The 20,207-nt window shown below is 52.2% G+C and overlaps 2 protein-coding genes across 2 annotated transcripts; both read right to left on the bottom strand.

Moving 5' to 3' along the window:
- Positions 1 to 630: 630 nt before the first annotated feature.
- KRP23_6825 (uncharacterized protein) lies at positions 631 to 1,090 on the bottom strand (the record flags this gene model as incomplete). The annotated part of the gene is made up of 2 exons (XM_067892064.1): positions 631 to 962; positions 1,030 to 1,090. The coding sequence occupies 2 exons, from the start codon at positions 1,088 to 1,090 to the stop codon at positions 631 to 633; spliced, it is 393 nt and encodes a 130-aa protein (XP_067746361.1).
- Positions 1,091 to 5,132: 4,042 nt separating this feature from the next.
- KRP23_6824 (putative ankyrin repeat protein R903) lies at positions 5,133 to 7,295 on the bottom strand (the record flags this gene model as incomplete). Its single annotated transcript, XM_067892063.1, has 2 exons — positions 5,133 to 5,528; positions 5,997 to 7,295. The coding sequence occupies 2 exons, from the start codon at positions 7,293 to 7,295 to the stop codon at positions 5,133 to 5,135; spliced, it is 1,695 nt and encodes a 564-aa protein (XP_067746360.1).
- Positions 7,296 to 20,207: the final 12,912 nt, after the last annotated feature.

Here is a 20,207-nt window from a genome sequence, read left to right as displayed (position 1 = left end):
AGCAATGCGTCTGTTTTCCACATAGATCGTGAATTGTCCGTTCTAAGGGGAGTCCGAACCCAAAAGTCAGAAGTGTGTCGGATACTACACAGGTTTTACGGTAGCGTTTTTCGTGAATATGGCGAAGAGAGCCTTGTCCGTCCATCAAAGGCCGTGACAGGGCGCCTCAATCGACACTACCTTTATCTGCCGGTTCGAGCTTAGAAAGATGAAAGCAATAAGAACCGAGCAGTGGCCTCGCCTGAATCAATCTCGAGGAAGTCGTTCTTGTGCCTCACCTATCCGTTGGTGCTCGTACGATTTGCTTTCTCCGCATGCTGTACTGTACAGTGTACACCACTGGAAATTCTTGCCGTCCGAATGGGGCGAAGATTAATAATGCTAGACTAACACCTCACGTATTAAAATCTTGTCACTACAGCCACCACCCATCAACTACTTGTAGTGATAAAGATTAGCACACGACGTCACGTACGAGAAACACACTCAGGCCGGCGGCATACGCATACACACTTTCCATTGAATTCGTATCATATACCATGACCAACTACATGTAAGGACCGATAGGGACGGACCAACGAAGCTTCACAACCAATATCTTCACTCAACACTGGCAAAGCACGACGATGCTTAAGCGCGACGCTTGCGGCCGTTGCACTTGGACGACGGAGCCGGAGTCATCTCCGGTGTTTCGGGGGCCGGAGTGATCTCCTGGCTTTCATTATTCCCAGGAGCCGGAGTAGCAGAGTCACCGGTCGACGGGGTGTCAGAATTGCCGCTCGAGGGGCTGTCGGAATTGCCGCTCGAGGGGCTGTCCGACTGTCCGCTCGACGGGCTACCCGAGTCACCAGAAGGAGAGCCCGAGTCTCCAGTAGAGGGGGTCTGACCCGTTGACGAGGAAGTTTGCGAGGTCGACGTCTGTGCGGTACCGCCACCAGAGCCCTCAAGGGGAATGCAGTTCTCTGAAATAACACCACACAGCCTCCCGTTAGTAACTTGAAAATACGATCATCCCAGCACGAAACTTACTGTAGGATTGCCACACGGTCTTGCCGTCCACACCCTGGAATGCCAACCAGTAAAAGCGCATCTCCTTGCAACCACCGCCGTCGCACGGTGAGTAGTCCACGGGGAAGACCGACTTGATGTCCTGGTTTTCGTTACCGTACGTGCTGAAGCAGTCGTCCTCGTAAAACACCTTCTTGTCGTCAAGCCAGATCTCGCACGGGCCGACGTGCACAATAGCACGAGAGAAGGTGGCCTTGCCGTCCGAAGGAATGGGCTGCGGTGTGCCGCTCGGGTCCGTGAAACCGCAGTCGGCGCCGAAGGTGGCGGTGTCGTCCATGAGCGTCTTCAAGTCCACGAAGTTGTTGGCCGTCTTAAGGGCCTTGAACGCGTCCACACTACCAGCGTTGTTGCCATCCCAGTCCGCGCTATCCCACACGGGGTCGATCTGCACGACCCAGGCTGAATTGGCCGAGTCCTTGAACTGAGACTCGGGGATCAACATGTAACCGTGGGCATCGGCGCTAGGGATCGAGGTCGCCAGAAGAGCGGCGGCCGTCGCGAAAGCTGCAGCAGTCAGCATTGTTCCTGTGTGTATCCGATAGGAAGAGTTCTAGCCGGCTGGAAGGCAAATTAGAGAGTGAGTACAAATTAACGCAAAGCGTGATACACACGAGGCGTATACGATACCCTTAAGGGTATTAAGCTTACGTTCACTATCACTGGAGACTTGATGGAGGGTAGCCCGTACGTAATGGCAAGCTCACATCTTGAGATCAAAAAGTGTAAAATCTCGGCGGCACCGAAAACCAGATGGTGGATAATGAGCTTCTGACGGAGGTTCTGTGCCAAACAAAAGTCAATGACGTTCCGACGATGCGCTGTGGCATTCTCGATTGTCAGGTGGAGCATAGGACTCGATCACGAATACCACCAGACTTTCCGGTGGGGACGCGCTTTTACGCTTCTTTACAAACGTGTCGAGACTTCAGAGGCTTTAGCCGTCACTGATACACCTTTTTTTCTGTTTGAACGCTTTCAGACAGCGAAATCGAACACTGTCTTATCTTCTCGCCGAGAACTCGAGGGAGTTGAAGGAACGTTGATGCGCAAGGTACATGCATCGTATTATTTACTCTGTCGCCGACTTCAATGCGACTCGCAGTGAAGTGCATCAAGATACGTCATTCGTAGAGTTGTGGTGTTGGTAAACGCCGTGAGGATAATTTAAGCCCTGGGGCCCAGGCTCTAGATTACCCCCCAAGCTAACGAACCTATATTCGCATTTATATGAGACGGTATCCGCCAGGAGGCTTCAATACGGTTTTGCTGGCTGATCGATCATGATCAAGCGCATCGGGCTGGCAGACGCAACTGTAAAATCGCTACGGCCACAATGTGACGCCAATACACCAGCTTTGCCGTTCACAAAGGCGTCCTGTGCTAGCAATAACTAAACGCCGGTGAAACTGCATCCATCAAACGTGTACGTTAGCTTTGCCTCGCTGTGCGTTCTAATCTCGGATCGATAAATAATGGACCGATTCCCGCAGCATTTTCCCGCCAGCTACCATTGATTGGTATTGTAAACCTCGTCTCCTACACCGCAATACAAACCTGGCCAACTTAGTACCTGATATATCTTCGTGAACTTAATCACTTCTCGATCCACCGACTCGGCAGTCAAGCTTAACATTTTGCTTTTACATTTGCTATATGAAAAGTATGTACTTTCATACTTGTTCAACACCACAGATCACATACTCGGATCGATGTCTGCGTCCACGCTGTTTCCTTCTATTCACGTTGCTGGCTCCGCAGTCACTCCTGCAGTATCCGAAGGCCAGACAACACCTTCCTATAGCCGACGAGCTTTCTCCTTAACTAGAACCCCGGTAAGACTAATTGTTTGGCTTGATACTGCAGCATCCAATTCACAAGCGCGTCACCCACAGTAGGATGCGCCAAGACACGTGCACGTTTGCACTGGGGGCCCTCGTCCCTCGCCCTTAAGAACTTGTCTCGCTTGCGCAAGATGTTAGAGATCTGTGCCTTGTGATGTAACCTGAAACAGTGTAGACTCGCGCTTGGCTTTCTCTGCTAACTGTCGCTGAGAGGGAGACGAGTCCTTGTGTGTCATTCGCAAATGTGTTGTTTCTGCTCGTACATTACGTTGCCCGGTTGCTTTGACCGCTGCAGCATTGTTCGAGTACTCGAACAACGCAAAATGCAGCACTGAGGTGAGTGGGTAGTTGTGGTACTCCCTTTTCTATCTAATTATCCTGTTGTATTTGATAGAAAGTGCGTCCACCGATGGTATTAAAACTTGTTCAGGGTTTTCTGAATTAGCTGCCACACATGTATGCCAAGCATTATTGCTGCACCTCACTGTGGTGGTTTTGGAAGGCGTCCAGTAATTCATGTATAATATATTGGACTACTGTTTTCTTCCACGACAGACACCAAAGCTTCAAGAATTGTATGGATGAGTGTGAAGTTTTGCTACCTTCCTTATCAAGTCTGCCATGCACCCATGGATAGTTTCTTGTCAATCCGACATTGAACGGGTACTGCCTAATTTGTGGCGTATAGAATGGCAAGCCTCTTTTTTTTTTACGTTGAACTCAACCCACAGTAAGCGACGACTTTGGTGAGGGATATTTGTTCCTTACTCCAAGGAGATGTGCCTCATTTTACTGTTGAGCGAGTGAGATGTTTCGGCTCGGCATCGTTAGTGCCATTTTCGGAAAGGCTTTCACGCAGCCACAGTCAGATATGCCCAGTATCATTCAAGGCCTTGGATCAACATCTAAATCGCTACTCGCCGGCAATCCCTAGATTTACATGTAGACCACCATGACGATGCCGATCAGTCTTGACCAGACCAAACTTCATGGAAATTCCGTATCATCACCAAACGGTTGAGCCCCCCGAGAGTATAGCTCAATATTTACATTTACGCATCCGCTAACTTTGAAACGTAGTTTGGTTTTATGGGAGTCTTTGATAATAGGTGCCAATTACTATCTGCTAGTACTAATACTTTAGTACTACTACCGGACTATTATTATAAAGCATACCATTCCGAACATTCTAATTGGTAGACGCTAGTACTATTGTGAGTTTCAGGCATTTTGGCACAGCCTAGCCATTTCATGACACCAAGCATGCCGAATTAACGTCGAACAAGTAACGCATTTGAATAGCTTGACGAATTCGAGAAACGAATTAAGAAATGTGAGAACGAATGGCACACGCGCGCAGTGCCATTCGTTCTGACTATTCGCTAACCCCGAGTGTATCTACAATAACTCAAGACGGATTGGCCCTTTCGAAAACGAGATGCATTTTTATTCAAAGCGACTCTCGAAAATACATGAACGATTCGTTCGACGAAGAGAGGGTTCACAATATGTGAAACGTACAATAATATATGCTTAGTACTAAGACTAAACATATTCTTCCCGGTCAGCCGTTTAGTAGTGCTAATAGGCTTAAGTCTCTGTAACTTGTCCATCTTGATTCTCCTACTGATGGAATCAAGTGGGTCTCGTAGGGTGAATCTAGTAGTCGTAACACCTTTGCAGAATTCGCCGTTTAGTAGAACTAAGACTTATGTTATTTAGAGACCGCGCAAATATTAGTATCAGTACTAAACCCAAGAATTCCCCACTGCTATAATATCAAACCCAGTCTGGAATACACCGGTATCAAAATATGTGCACAAAACTATATCCAGAGCTGTTCCGTGCGAAGTCGCGGCTTTGCTATTGTTAATAGCGATCTTTCCAACAACATTCTTCACCACCGGTGGCCTCATGTAGATGTGGAAGCCTTGCTTAATCAGGCCAAATTCTTAGTGGTTTGCAGCTCGATCTGGGTTTCGCCGTTGATTTCCACAATCCTGCATTCATTCGACGCAAGAGGTTCCTTAGGTTCGACCACGAAACTGGAGCAGCTTTTCCAGCTCCAGACCTCCAGGTAGCTTCACCATTTGTAACAGCTTCGCCACGAACTACCAGCTTCGCCATCTCCATTTTGCCTTCGAACGACGCAGTCGAGTTCGTCATCGCCACCAAGATATCGTTCTCCGTTTGAAACCAAATCCCTCACGACCACCACCAGTGTTACGCGTTGTCAGCAAGGTCCTCATCATCTTCGTCACCCTGGTGAACCACCGCCATAATGTTATTCATCACCATTGCCACGGCGTTGTTTTGGAGCTCAATTTGCTGCTGCTCAACCGCTGGCTGCACATCAAGCTGATCCGCGATCTGTTGCGCGATGTTTCCCAAGATCTGACCGGCAAGTCCTTCAAACCGTTCATCTTGACCTTGGGGCATATCTGGCACTGGGTAGTTTGCAGTCAACCAGTCCAAGATTTCGACATCAGATCGGTTAGCGCGTCTTCCGGTCACGAGGGAGCGAACGCTACGAATGAAATCAGATGTGAAGAGGTCGGGGAATCGCGCGTGCAAGAACAACAGCACATCAAACCTCTTGCTCGAACCCGGCACTTTAATCTTCACAGGGATGTTATCAGGAAACTCATCCACCAACCAACAGGCGACGCTCAGGTGGCTGCTATTCAGTGCGTTTTGGATCGCCTCGACGGTACAACCTTCTGATCGGTTCGACGTGAGCCACTTCAACGTCTCCAAGTGACCTCCATCAGCCGCGAGGTCCATCGCAGCGCTCGTGCATCCCGTCGTCGTATTTTCATGCAGCCATCGCACTACCTCAAGATTTCCGTGAGATGCAGCAAAGTCCATTGCCTCGGTTGAGCACCCTTCCGATCGATGGGTATGCAGCCATTTTACGACGTCCAGGTATCCATTGGCCGCGGCTTCATTCATTGCAGCGACCGTACACCCTTCCCTGCGGCTTTCATGCAACCATTGCACTGCTTCCAGCTTGCCATTAGCTGCTGCATCGTCCATGGGGTCCGTTGAAGCCCAAGATAGGCAATGCCAATACATATCGTTGAGCACCTTACGGTGGCGATCTGCCTTTGCTACGATCACGTGAACGGGTTCATCCTGCTCACCCCCTTCACCATCAGATGTCGGCGCAGGGGCTGGGAAGAAACCAGGAACACCGGACGGACCCAGACTCTGAAACAGCTCCAGCATGTCCACACGTCCACGTCTAGCAGCTTCATCCAGCACGCAATAATCGGGGATTGTCTCCGTCGACGGAAAGTGCTCCACTATCCATTTGACAGCTTCCATTTGATCCATTTCGATCGCTTTAGCCAGAGCGTCTGCAAACTGGTCGGCCGCGTTCTGCTCGTAAAGATACTGCATCACGTCGACGAAGCCCTTAGCCGCTGAGTGTGACAGCAACTTGAACAGATTCCTCGCGAACCTCATTTCGTCAATAGTTTGATGCCCAACCGGATGTTCCACCAACCATTTCACAACTGGAAGCTTTCCAGCATGACACGCGTCATTCAACGCATCCTGCCACTCTCCAGGCCACTCGGAATCCCCCGGTAGTTCGTGATGTTCGTCCGAAATCCTCTGCATGAGGTCTACGCGGCCCGTAGGGACCAAGTCGCGTATCGAGACGACGGCATCAAATACGTCTCGCTTCAAATAGCCACAGTCAAGCTTCCACTCGACCACTTCGGGGGTCGAGCAGTACTCCGAGTAGTCCAAGAGACATCTGCCTATTGGCATCATAACCTTGCAGAAGTCCAAGTCTCCAGCATCCATAGCTGCCTTGATAGTCCACGTGCGCTGCTGCCTATTCATCCCTTCGAGAGGGATGTTGCTATACAACCAATGGGCAGCGTCCAGTTTGCCCTTGGCCAGTGCTTGTTGGATGCTATCGCCTCCCCATTCCACCTTGTTGCCTTCACTCTCCTGGGACGCGTTGGCCAATAAGAACTGCAACACGGAAATGTTGCCTTGCTCCGCGACTAGGTCGACCAGGTCGGGCGTAACGACGCAGCTCTGGAAGTGGCTGAAGACCCACTTCAACAGGGCCACGTCCTCTTTCTCCACGGCAACTTTCAACGCGGCGGCGAATTGCCAGCGGTGATAGAACTTGTCGGAGCGTAGAAAGTTGCTGAGTGACCAGTGGGGGCTCCTGGTCCCGTCAGAAGTGCAACTGGAGGCCCATATCCAGTCCAGCAGCGCGAGGGACTGCAGCTTGCACGCCTCGCTGAGCGAGAGGGTGGGCGAGGGCCCCATGAAGCTCGAGACCAGAGGCCCGACTTGCTGCAGAGCCCCGGCGCTTGAATGCTGCTGCACGACAGCCGCGACACTGCCGAGTGTGGGCAGCATTGCACTTGGGTGCGTAGTCTTGGCGGGTGGAGACGCTTGAGTCTGGCGACGCAAATTGCGGAATGAGCTTCCATCGCATGGCAAGATGAAGTGACGCACTACCAACGTGTTTAGATTGGACGGGGATGGGAGGGCCTTTTCCTGTGAAAAGAGGACACTTCAACGTGGGATGGCCCAAGACTGGCCTGAGAGCGGAGTGCTTTGGCTGTTGTATGGTTGCAAGGCTGGCTTGGCTCCTCAGTCTTCGCTGACAAGACTGCAAGATACGGCGACTCCCCAGTCTTCGCTGACAAGATTGTGGCCTCCTTTTATAAAAAGAGACCCGTAGGTATGGTAAGCGCAACTTCAACGTCTTCATCAAAGCCAAAATGTGCTCGGCGTCTGAGCATATCGATTGAAAGTTGAGCCTCCGTCGGTATTGTTTTCATATTCTGTGTCCAGCCCACTCCAGTATCACTCGGTCCGTGCCTTGTCAACACAGTAGTGGAGGCAGCGGTTGGTACACAAACCAAGCAAGCTACGAAAAGTGATGTGGTGTCCTATTTTTTTTAAGAATGGGACGCTAACTTCAATCAATCTCAGCCTTCGCGACGCCTTAGTAAAGCTAGCAGTCGTCGTACGGACGGTAGCATGAACAGGCTTTGGAAGTCGTCAGCACAACTAAGTGACATCAACGAAAAACGAAAATGCACTGCGTGTCCGGTATCTTGTTGATAAGAGTATAGGATGCCCACACCACCTCTGTAGTTATCGATGTCCTTGTGAGAGTAACTAGCTATTTATTATCCCTGCAACTTCAACTGGGATACTAATATTGCGTGCTGTAGTAAAACCGTTAGCTGCAGCCCGCGTTGTAGTCTGACCAACACCACTTGCACCCGTCCTCTCTTAGGCACCGAAGTTCGCCATTTATCATTTCCCATCAAGTACAGACGCCGTGACGAGGCAAACACCAACTCTCCAAGTCAGTAGAGAGGATTCGAAACGAACCCTAGCAACTTGCCCCACAGCTGCAACTACTGCTTCAGTATGCTCAACGACGCACGACTACGAGCGCAGTAGCAACAGCCTGCTCACCTCGATGCGCGCAGCTCCTTCCTTGCCACGCAGCACGATGTGATAGCGCATCACAGCCGAACTTTTCGTATTCACGTCCGTGCCGAAACCTTTCATGCCATCCTCAAACAGCTCGGCTAGCAGGTTGTGAATCTCCATCCATTAGCCAGTCAACAATGTGCCGATTCTTACCAACATAGGACAGTGGAATCCTGGCTGAAGTCCGAATGTTCATCTTGGGGAAGGATTCGCGTATAAACAGCATAATGTCAAACCGTCGGCAACGGTAAAAGGGCCCTGGACCTGGGGTGAGGTCCGGGAACACCTTGTGTAGCCAGCATACAACATAGAAGTGTCCATTGCTGACAGCATTCCTAATCGCCATCGCAGAACAACCTTCCGATCGGTTCATGTATAGCCACTTCAGCACGTTTAAATGACCCCCAGCTGCTGCGAGATCCATTGCCTCCTTCGAACTCTTCGCACTTGTGTTGACATGAAGCCATTGCATAACTTCCAAGTGCCCATGCGCTGCAGCTCCATCCATCGCTTTAACTGTGCAACCTTCGGGACTGTTGGCGTAAAGCCATTTCACCACCTCCAAATGTCCGTTTGCAGCGGCACAGTCCATGGCAACACTTGAGCAACCCTCTCGCCGGCGAAAATGTAGCCATTTTACCACCTTTAAATGACCGTTTGCTGCCGCATCATCCATGGCATCCGTCGAACACCACCTAGAGCGGTACACTGTTAGGCCATCACTGACGTTCAAATAGTGGTCTGCTTTTGCAACTACCATATTGGCAGTTTGGTTGGTAAAAGCACCGTATGCAGCAATGCTCTCGCAATACTGCAGCGTGTCCAAACGCCCAAATTTCGCTGCCTCATCGAGGACACAGTAGTCTGGAACTCGCTCAGACTTCGGAAATCGGCGCAGAATCCATTTCATGGAGCTCATCTGGTCTTTTCGGATAGCAGCAAGGAGAGCATTCCCGTACTTATCGATGAGATCTTGGTCGTAGAGGTACTGCATCATCTCAATGCCACCTACTTCAGCAGCCTCGCACACCAGTTCATACAATCGCCCAGAAGATTTTAGTTTTTCCACTTCTTTCTGACAGCATGGCTGTTCCAATAGCCATTGCAGGGTGGTCACTTTGCCGAGGTTGCATGCCGCGTGCAGCACGCAATCCCAGCAGAGCTTGAAGTCGGGTTGATCTCCAACTTGCACAACACGCTGCAGAAGGTCCAACTGCTCATCACAAACGAAATGTTTCAGCCAAATGCTCGCCAGGCCGTCGTCGTCTTCCGTAAAAGGAATGGCATGATCGGAATCCAATCTCAATGCCACCACATTAGGCTGCAGGTAACAACCAGCAAACTCCAAAATGTGGCGCCCTTCCGGCAGAATTAACCTCGCGATGTCGATAGCATCACTTTCCAGAACCCACCTAACGGCAAAGATGCGATAAGCACTTTCGATAGGAATATGGTCAACCAACCATCGAGCAGCCTCAAGCTGCTCATTTCTCACAGCCACAACGATATCAAAAGCACCGTTCCACTGGACCCAATTACCCGGTGCGTCAGACTCATTATCCAGCAACCACTGCAGCATATTCAGCCGTCCATGCTTGCAAGCCCTGCGAACCGTCTCGTTCTCCACTGCGCAGTCCGAGAAATGCTCAAAAAGCCAGCGCAAAATCTCCATATTTCCCATTTCAACTGCAACATTCACAGCCTCCGCGAATTCCCACTGACAATAATGTGGATTCGACCGAAGATGCTTATTCAGTGAACACTGCGCCGTCGTATCCTCGACCCCCCAGACCCAATCTAGCAACTCAATAGACCCAAAGCTGCACGCATGATGCAGCGACAATTTAGGGCAAGGGCCCAGATAACTGGAAACGATTTCCCCGATCTGCACTGTGTCGATGCCTTGGAGCTGACGGTGCAGCACCAACGCGACGCTCGGAAGCTGCATGGTGGTCGAAATAGATGCCTGCTTGAATCCTAGGCGAGCATAACGCCTTTTATCGATAGCCTTTTTAACCATTTATAACGTTATAAATGGTTTATCACAGGGGCGCAATACAGCTACAAATTCAAATCACGCTCCAGGACGTGGCGTGTGTCCTGCAGCACCAGCCAGCGCTCAATGGCCTTCCACGCATCGGTTCACTCGTCACAACTTTCCTCGGTCCAGATCCGAATCTGCCACTACGCAACGCCTGCAAGTTTGGGTCCATCGAGTTACTGAACTGACTGTGGGGCGCCAGCTACGTCTCGGAAGACACTCGACCACCAGGATGGTCCCTGTGCAATTTCCTTCGTTCCGAGATATACTATAACCGGTACCAGTTCCACGAGTCACTTCTAGTTGCCGCAGATAAAGGCGACGTGGAGACGGTCAAATGGTGCGTCGACCACCTTTTTTTTCAAGGTGCGAGGTGCTGTCCGAGGCCGTTGTCTCTGCTGCGCGAGGTGGACATTTGGATATATTGAAGCTTCTGTTGGAGAATGACGCAGGCCGTGGACACAGTCACAAACGGAAGGAGGTGCATCTGGAGGAGAACGACTGTGCCTGTGATGCCAAAGAGCTGGAGTGGTTCTAGGCAATGTGGTCAGGTGGGGAGGGAACAGCATTTCGTCCGCTGTTGCTGGCAACCACCCTGAAATCGCTCGCTGGTTATACGACAGCACGCCGCATCAAACGGCTAAAGATGACATTCACAGCATCATTGAACGCGCTGTTGCGAACGGAGATTTTGACTTCTGCTTCCCCTAGGCCGCAAGGTCTCGCAGTACGTAGACTTTTTGATGGGAGCTCAAGCGATTGAGGATATGCTGATACGTGGATATGTTCGGGAGAACAAGGCAGCAGCAGCCGCTGCGATTTGGATTTCAGCTCGAAGCGGAAATCTTGACTGCATGAACCACATCGCGGCGCAGCATCCGAAGCCTCCAAGAGGAAAGAACAGTAAATTGCTCCAGTGCTGGGAATACGCTTTGTATGCTGCGTCCGAGGGTGGCGACATCGCTGTCCTGAAATGGGTATTAGATCATCCGACGGGGCAGTTGCTGCGCAAGCAAATGAAGGAAGACGTCATCATGGACAGATTTAACGCACTCCTCAATCATGCAGCCACAGGAGGGCATGTTTGAACGATGGAGTACCTTGTCGATCAAGGATGTACGCTCAAGCTATTCTGAACGCTGCTCGAAAGGGTTACTTGAACGGCATTGAATGACTTCTCGAGCACACGTACAACTTTCATCCGCAGGGCTGAGCAACCGCATGGTGCTGGAACCTGCAAAGCTGGGTTATTTGGATATTCTGAAGTTTTTGCACACACCTCAGTATGCAACTGAGGAAATGTCTTCTAAAAGAAGGAAAATCGAGGACACGGGTGCTTGGTGGAGTCGGTCACGAGAGGCTCTGGACGAAGCCGCGGCAAACGGACACCTGAAAGTGGTGCAGTGGCTTTATGCCAACCGCTCCGAAGGTTGCACGACAAAAGCGATGGACCAAGCTGCGCGCAATGGTCACTTGAAGGTGCTTACATGGCTCCATGCAATTACCACAGCAGGTTGCACAGTAAAGGCGATGGATGATGTGCATCACGCGGTCATGTGCAAGTGGTGAAGTGGTTGCACGCGAACGGTTTGGGGAATTGCACTGTAAAGACCTTGGATAACGCTGTCGGTGGTGGAAACTTGCGCCTTGCAGCGTGGTTGATGTCAACACCCCCTCAGCTTGTTTCGAAACAGAACCGACTGTGGATGTTCCCCAAGAACCTGTTTGATACGCTGCTGTTTCTCAAAGTGAATTGCTCGAACACGTTCACTCTGGAATTTGGCCAAGGCACCAAGAGTGATCTATCTGACGAGTACTACCGGGCTAGTGATATCCTGGTGAAGGATTGGCTCGAGGAGAAGTATCCAGGGCGTACCTCGAAAGAAAGACAGGTTAACTTCTGGTCTCTACGATGCATCAGACATGGGGGGGGGGGGGTTGAAATGTACTACGTCAGTTCCCAGTGGCGCACCCAAAATCAAATTGGCAACTACAACCGCTGCTTTCACGCTAGCCACAAAAACCGAGGTTTTCTTTTGCGTCTTGTCCCAACCCAACAAGATGCTGAGAGAAGTTTTTGCCGGCTGGTTGCTTCGCCGCTTGTTGTCTATCGTTAGGGTCGTCCGCGTCGCTGTGATGTTGCCCCACCGGATCAACTCTTTCTTCTGCAAACTAGTGGTCTGGGCCGCTCTGCACCCGCATCGTCGGTTTCCACAGCGTGTGATACTTTTTCGAGTGGTTTTCGGGATCATTGCTACAGTTGTGGTGATTACCTTTGCAATCGTAAGAATCTCGATGAAGGTTCTGCTGTGCGCCGTTAGATGGCCTCAAAATTTGCAAGACGAGCGGGATTCACGATTCCAAAACAAACGGGAACTGGGCATGGAGCGGGGAGAAGTGAAATACGAAATGTCTGGACATGAGCTCTCACCAATTCGCACGGACAAGCACAGCTCGAAACTCCAATCGTTGCCGTAAGTCAACAATTTATGATGTCGCTGCTTTACATGGTTCGATCCTAACAGGGTGTAAGGAGACATACGACCAGTGCTTCCTAAAAATATATGGTAATTTCCATATATGCATAATGGGGCAACGCAATATTTATTTTCCAGCTTTGACAAGCCATCTACAATAATTTATTTTCGCGATACGCGGAATAAATTTTACCCAATCACATTTGTATTTGTTTATATATTGACTAGTAGTATCACTGGCACGTTTGAGGTCTCCGCTAGCAGCCATAATCCGCACTGGCAAGCTCCCATTTCGCAATAGCAACGCTATCATGGACTGCCTCCTTTCTCCAAAAAAGACTAAGACATCCCGGTTGACCACGAAGCAGGCGTGCGCTGTGACGGGGCACACAGCACCTTGCACAGAGGAAGTGCTAGAGAGCGTAAGCTCTCGGTGAACAACAAGTTCACGGTTCCCGGTCTAAGGGAACCGACTACGACTTAGACGGTAGGTTTAAAGACTGAATATATTTTATAGGTGAGTCAAGCTTGATCCTTACAAACTCTAAGTCAACTATAGTAAAAGCCCAATGGTTGGCTCACCGCCAACCGGTACCACGTACCATGGGCACAAAAGAGAGACATCCCGTCACTCTTTATGTAACATGGGTACACGTCGGTGTACCCCGTTACATCCTCCCCCACTTATCTGAGAATCACACCTTATTCTCCAATCAGAAGGGAGAGAATTGGAACTCCCAAATTGGGAATTCCCGGGCGCAGCCACAGCACGGCTGGCGCGCCCTCTCGACAGTCACGCAGTGACTTGTGTCCGTGGCGGACACTGCGAGGTGCTTCCTTGCACAAAGGACGATGTCGGCCGCGAAGCCGACGTCCTTAGCAACTCGTGTTGCAGCGCTAGCAAGCGCACAGTGCTTCGGCACGGGATGCTACTGCATCCAAACTTGCGGTGATTCTCCTTAACCACCTGCAGTTCACTTGGGAGGAGCCGTGGGCCCTCCCTGACACTTCGTGTGTCTTGTGTCTCCCGTGTGGGTCGACACCATCCCAGGCATCACATAGCCCAAGAGTGGAGGGAGCTCGCAGCTCACCTCCTGCCATGATAGCGGACCCGCATGGGTCACGCTAGTCATGGCTGAGCGCGTGAAGCATCGGCACCGTACACGCGCTCAGGTCATTCGTTGACCAAAGCACTAAGCATCGTGCTTCGTCGTAGTGATACGACGGCTGCCATTAGCAGCCTGCTCATCACTAAGAGCATTTCGGGTAGAGCAGCAAGCTCCACCCCGCGTCTAGGTCGTCGTACCATAGACGCTTCGGTGTCGGACATCGACACCGAGGTACCCATCGGTACTTGAAGCATGGTGGAGAGTTACATGCACTCTCTACCACCTTCACTCTGGTGCCGGCGATTGCTTCGTGCATCGCCAAGACCAGGGCACGGTCGGAGTGTGTGCAAGCCTGCACGACACTCGGTCTTTTTCAAGACCACGATGGCGTACGGGCCTGTGAGCCCATACGTCAGTGGTTCGCCGTGTACTACGGGAACATTGAGATGTTCCGAGTGCGTGCAAGCATGCACGGCACTCATCACCACATGTGACCGCGTCGGCGTACGGGGCTGTGCTCCCGTACGCCAGAGGTACGCAGCGTGCTCAATGTACGACGGCTGCCTCAAGTGCCGCATGCGTGCAGCACTAATGCTGTACAGTTGTTGGCTCATGCCAACAACAGCTTCCGTGAGGAAGCTAGTCTCTCTAGAGACCTGGGAGGAGAGGTATTTCCGAACCCCTCCCCCTCTTACGATTGATCCCCCTCCGGGGTGACCGAGTCGACCGCGGCTGGAATTCATCCAGCCCGGGAACAGTTTGAGTCTGTGCGACTTGACGTGGGAACGATATTACCCACGTCGGGTGAAGCCACCATGGGCTCACCTAGTGTGTGGAACTATGTTACCCACAGAGGAAGCGCAACCCGCGTCTTCCTCTTCAGTTAAGGTCTGGGCGACCGGGCGATATACATTGCGCCAGGCACGACGTCAACCATGTGACTCGTGCCGTGAATTGAAACACTGGGTTCTTCGGAACCCAAGCGCAGCTTGCGCTTTGGCATACAAGGGTCAGCAATGCTGACACCTCGGCCTTTGGTAGCAGCTGATAACCGGCTGCACCATCGAGCCGACCATGTGTCTGAGGAGCATAGCTCCGAGTCGTTCATTGCGACTCCGGTCTGGTACGTGCGCAGACCCGACTTTCGGCGGCGACGGTGTCGTCGGCGGTCATCAGGACGTGGAACTAAGTTACCCACGTCTTGGTGGCGGTGCCAGGAGTCTTATCGACTCCGTGTGGAACTTGGTTACCCACACAGGAGGTGCTTATAGCAACCTCCAGCTGGCCACGATCTCGGCCGTGGACTTAAACCACCGGTCCGGTAGTGCCACTCGGCACTACTGAAGTCGAAGCCCGTACGGCGCGACGACTTCTCGGCGATGGTCGCTGTGGTACAGCGCAGCCACACATGCCGGGCAAGACGCCCTGTCCATCGGCTAAGCCTTTGGCGGTCCGCGAGGGTTACCCGCGATGGACATGGTCTTGCGACCTGTGGACGTAGTTACGCATAACTACGTCAACAGAACTCTTCCAGGACGTTCCTGTCCAGAACAGAAGAAGAGTTCAACTCTTCAGGAGAGGTCTCCGGTTACAGGAGTGCTATCTCCCCAGCCTTCATGCTGGCCTGGAAGTCGTGCAGCGACATTCCCTCGAGGTTCAGAAACTCTGACACCTCCGGCAGGGCGGTCAAACTTATGACCGCCGCCTTGACTTGACAGGTCTCGCCGTCGAAGATGTGATAGCATCTTCGGCCGGCCGTGCCTGAGGAGCGTTGATTACTCCGAGTCGCTCGTGGCGACTCCAGTCTGTTTCAACAGACTCGGCTTACGGCGGCGACGACGTCGTCAATGCCTACCCCGGCGTGGTTCTTCGTTACCCACGGCCGGTGGTGACTCAAGGGCAGAGTCGGGAATCTCATCGACTCCGTGTGGCCCATTGTTACCCACACAGGAGGTGCTCTCGGCAACCTCAGCCCTGGCCACGGTCTCGACCGTCTTGGCCTCACGTGGACTTGTTCTACTGGGGAGCTGACATCCCCTGGCGCTGATACAGTCGAGGCCTGTATGGCGCCACGATCAGGAGCGGTGGGTGTTGCTGGCGTTGCAGCTCCCCTCGCTGGACTATTAGTCCTGTCCACCGGCATTGCCTGTGGCGGTCCATTGCCCGCAGTGGATGGTGTCTCAACACCTGTTGCAGCTGCAACTACTCCGACGACTTCCGTACGTCGGTGGACGCCATTGCGTCCTGGTAATCCTTTCGAATACCGTGTGTTCTGGCAGAGGTGGGATCATGACTCACCAATGCTCTGCCAGAAGCTGGGTGCCGGTTAGCCTAGATGGCTTTCCGACACCAATTGCTTCAGGGTGCGTGCGTCCATGGCACGGCGCACCCAAGCGGACGCCGTACGTGTCCACGACCAAGTACGGGTCGCAGCTGTTCAGGTATGTGAACCTGACAGCAAGGTCTATGCAGACCATTGCCGATGCTCTCTCACAGAGAGTTGGCAATCGCTCCGGCGGCGTACGAAAGCATTCGACGCCCCTGGAACTAAACGTTCCTAGGGATATTAACATCCCCGTACACTCACGTGTACTAACGGCAACCCAGCGTTGCCATCACCGATTCGAGACATAATGTCTCTCGTAGGCTAAGCCTCCATGGTGTGCGCCACCCGCACACCCGTCACGGAGACTCAACTCTCCCCCCTCTGGGGAACCCGCCATTACTGGTGGCCGGAGTTCCCTCGGCCACCTGGCCGCGGCTTGCGCCAGCGACCGTTAGGCCCTCGGGGTTTGAGGGATGGGCTCTTCCCCACCCCAGTCGAAGGACACACACGTTGGTAGTGTCCTAGTCCGCCGCATTTATAGCAGCGGACCGAGCCAAGCTCAGCAGAGCTCAAGTCCATAGGCTCTGGCTCGTTGTTCGCAACGACAAGTTGCGCAACAACCGGAGTACCAGCCTGCTTATGGCTGTACTCCTCCTGGAGGGCGATCTTAATCGCCTCCTCCATAGTGGATGCATGCACGCGGAATAACTGCGTGCGTGCGGGACCGATCTTCAGGCCGTCCATGAAGACCGTCGTCTTGACGTCTTCGGGCAGGGGGTTCCCCACCAAAGATGATGCCAACGTGCGCATCTCTTGTACGTACTCGTACAGCTCGCGCTTCCCTTGCTTACAGGCGAGGAAGCGTGAGCGCTGGCGGAACGCATCGTTCGCCGGGAGAAACGCAGCGCGAAGCCGCTCGCACAACTGTTCCCAGGATGCAAAGCATCCAGGAGACGTCGTCTCCAGCGTGTACGCCCAATTCTTGGCACGACCGCTTAGGTTGGACAACGCGAACGCAACGCGAAGTCCCTGATCCGAGATGAGACCCGCCCTCATGGCGATCTCAACTTCTCGGATCCAGAAGTGAAGGTTTTCACCTTCCTTCCCTTCGAACGCAGGCACAGCCAGCCGCAAAGGCTTCGGCTGGACCGGCTTCGGCTCGGCCACAGAGGCCTGCAGGTTTCACTTCACGTGAGCAATGAGCTCACGTTCATACGTGTCGAACGCGTTCACGCGTTCGACTTGCTCGGCTGGCGTCACCGACACCAAGCCTCGGAGGACATCCCTCCCAAAGATGCCTCCCATCTTTCGAACGGACTCGAACTGCGAGTCGTTCAAGTGAGGAAACTCACTTCGTTCCATAGTGGCTCAGGCTTTGAGACCACAGAGGATCCAGGTAGTCCAATCCTACCCGCGTAGGCGTGGATTGACTACAAGTGCTACCAAGTGTGACGGGGCACACAGCACCTTGCACAGAGGAAGTGCTAGAGAGCGTAAGCTCTCGGTGAACAACAAGTTCACGGTTCCCGGTCTAAGGGAACCGACTACGACTTAGACGGTAGGTTTAAAGACTGAATATATTTTATAGGTGAGTCAAGCTTGATCCTTACAAACTCTAAGTCAACTATAGTAAAAGCTAAACAAGTGCCCAATGGTTGGCTCACCGCCAACCGGTACCACGTACCATGGGCACAAAAGAGAGACATCCCGTCACTCTTTATGTAACATGGGTACACGTCGGTGTACCCCGTTACATGCGCTGTCTTTTTCAAGCCGATCCTGGACCAAAATGACGAGCCTACTGAGTACCAGATGAGGAACACATGATGTATTTTCATATCATGAACAACACCATTTTGTATTTTCCGATATATTCCTTCTTCATACCATTATTTATTTTCCTGTTATGACGCCCTACATACATGTATAAATAGTATTATAGGAAGCACTGCATATGGCTATGGTACTAAACGAATGCGGATTGAAGACGTTAACATTTTGTGGCGTCGATCATACGAAACATTCAGCATGGCCGCTGAAAGGATACATATTCTGAAATGTTTACTGGCTGTAGTGTTTCCCGGGTCTGAAGTCCGAAAACTTTAAAACAGTCGATGCGGGGACTAGCCCGCACGGAAATAGGGTCAAGTGTATTGATGTGTTGGTCACTTGGCCAAATAGAAAGTGAGAGACGTGGTGAGATCATGCGTCTGGTGGTCACCAGATCGTTCACACCAAGACGTGCTCCCAGAGGTTCGGACTGGCGCGAGCAGAAGCCACCTGCTCATGACACATCCCTGAGAATGTACGACATGTAGTTGACCATATTAAATCCTTATACAGCTCGGTCCGGCACTTGTTGCCTTTCCGAGACATACAGAGCTGCACCCATTGTCCACGTCTTGCAGCCGTCAGACACATTTGGGCCCACCTGTGATAACACAGAGACATCACTCGGCGACTAAATTCTCTCCAGTTGCGAGAACTGGATATCTGTGGCGGAGCGGGATCGCGAAAATCGATGACGCGATCCGAGCTTGCCAGCGGTAGGCCCAGACTGCCGACTATCGGAGGGGGTACTCCGTTGATCAGGCGTGATCAGAAAACCTTGTAGTCACCTTGTGTACCCGACGGCGGGGCGGATTACGCTCTTCCGGTGTTCACTGAAGATGTCAGTGGGTGACCAAGGCGGAGGTTGGAGCTGGACTGCTCCTTCCGGGGAATGGGTGGGTGACGGCCACGCGGGTATCCTTCACGCGGTCGTCGGTGGTTGATGATCGGGTCTTGGGACAAGTCGATCACGTGGGGGGTGTCCTTGGGTGTGTGCTGTTGTAGCCCTTTCCGTTGCTTGCCGCCTCGTCTGGCGGGGTCTTGAGTTGAGATGAGAGTAGACGATCGCACCCTGGCCAAGCTATCCAGGTCTGCGTCGTGTCCTTGGTCGACTGGGTGGGTCCTTCGTCGGGTAGGCCAATGTAATTCCTTCCCCGGAAAGTATGGACGCCACTTGTGTCTTGCAAGGCAAATCGGAATCTCTTAACCAAAAGTAAAGGTCCTAAAGATCTCTCCCTATCCTGCTCTCTCCCTATCCCGCTTGCGCATCCCTTGATTGCACACCGTAGCTTGAACTTGGTCTGATGTACCAAGATCGCGGTACCGTGTCGAAAAGATTGGTCCATTGTACCCACAATAATCGTGAGTACAGATCGCGTATCGAAATGTTTGTCGCATGTCGATCTGGATCAGATTGCGTATCGAAATGATTGCTCAATATCGATCTTGATCAGGTCGGCATAAATGATTACGCCATACTCATCAGGTCGACATGTATCCACTTCAATCCGGAGGTGGATGTCTTCTGAACACAACCGGACATAACTGGACACCACTGTACACAACTGGCCATAACTGGACACATCCGCAATCTTTCCATCGCGATTCCTCCAAACGCGATCTCATGCCGTCAGTCCCTTCCGAATCGCTCAATCTCTCCAACTGGCAAGTCGCTTCATACAGACCCGCCCAGTTAACCAAGGACACGACGCAGACCTGGATAGCTTGGCCAGGGTGCGATCGTCTACTCTCATCTCAACTCAAGACCCCGCCAGACGAGGCGGCAAGCAACGGAAAGGGCTACAACAGCACACACCCAAGGACACCCCCCACGTGATCGACTTGTCCCAAGACCCGATCATCAACCACCGACGACCGCGTGAAGGATACCCGCGTGGCCGTCACCCACCCATTCCCCGGAAGGAGCAGTCCAGCTCCAACCTCCGCCTTGGTCACCCACTGACATCTTCAGTGAACACCGGAAGAGCGTAATCCGCCCCGCCGTCGGGTACACAAGGTGACTACAAGGTTTTC

This window comes from Phytophthora ramorum (genome assembly GCF_020800215.1).
Source record: "Phytophthora ramorum isolate Pr-102 chromosome Unknown Phyram_PR-102_s0005, whole genome shotgun sequence".
Taxonomy (NCBI): domain Eukaryota; phylum Oomycota; class Peronosporomycetes; order Peronosporales; family Peronosporaceae; genus Phytophthora; species Phytophthora ramorum.
The sequence above is the reverse complement of the archived record's forward strand: the minus strand, read 5'-3'. Positions and strand labels throughout refer to the sequence as shown.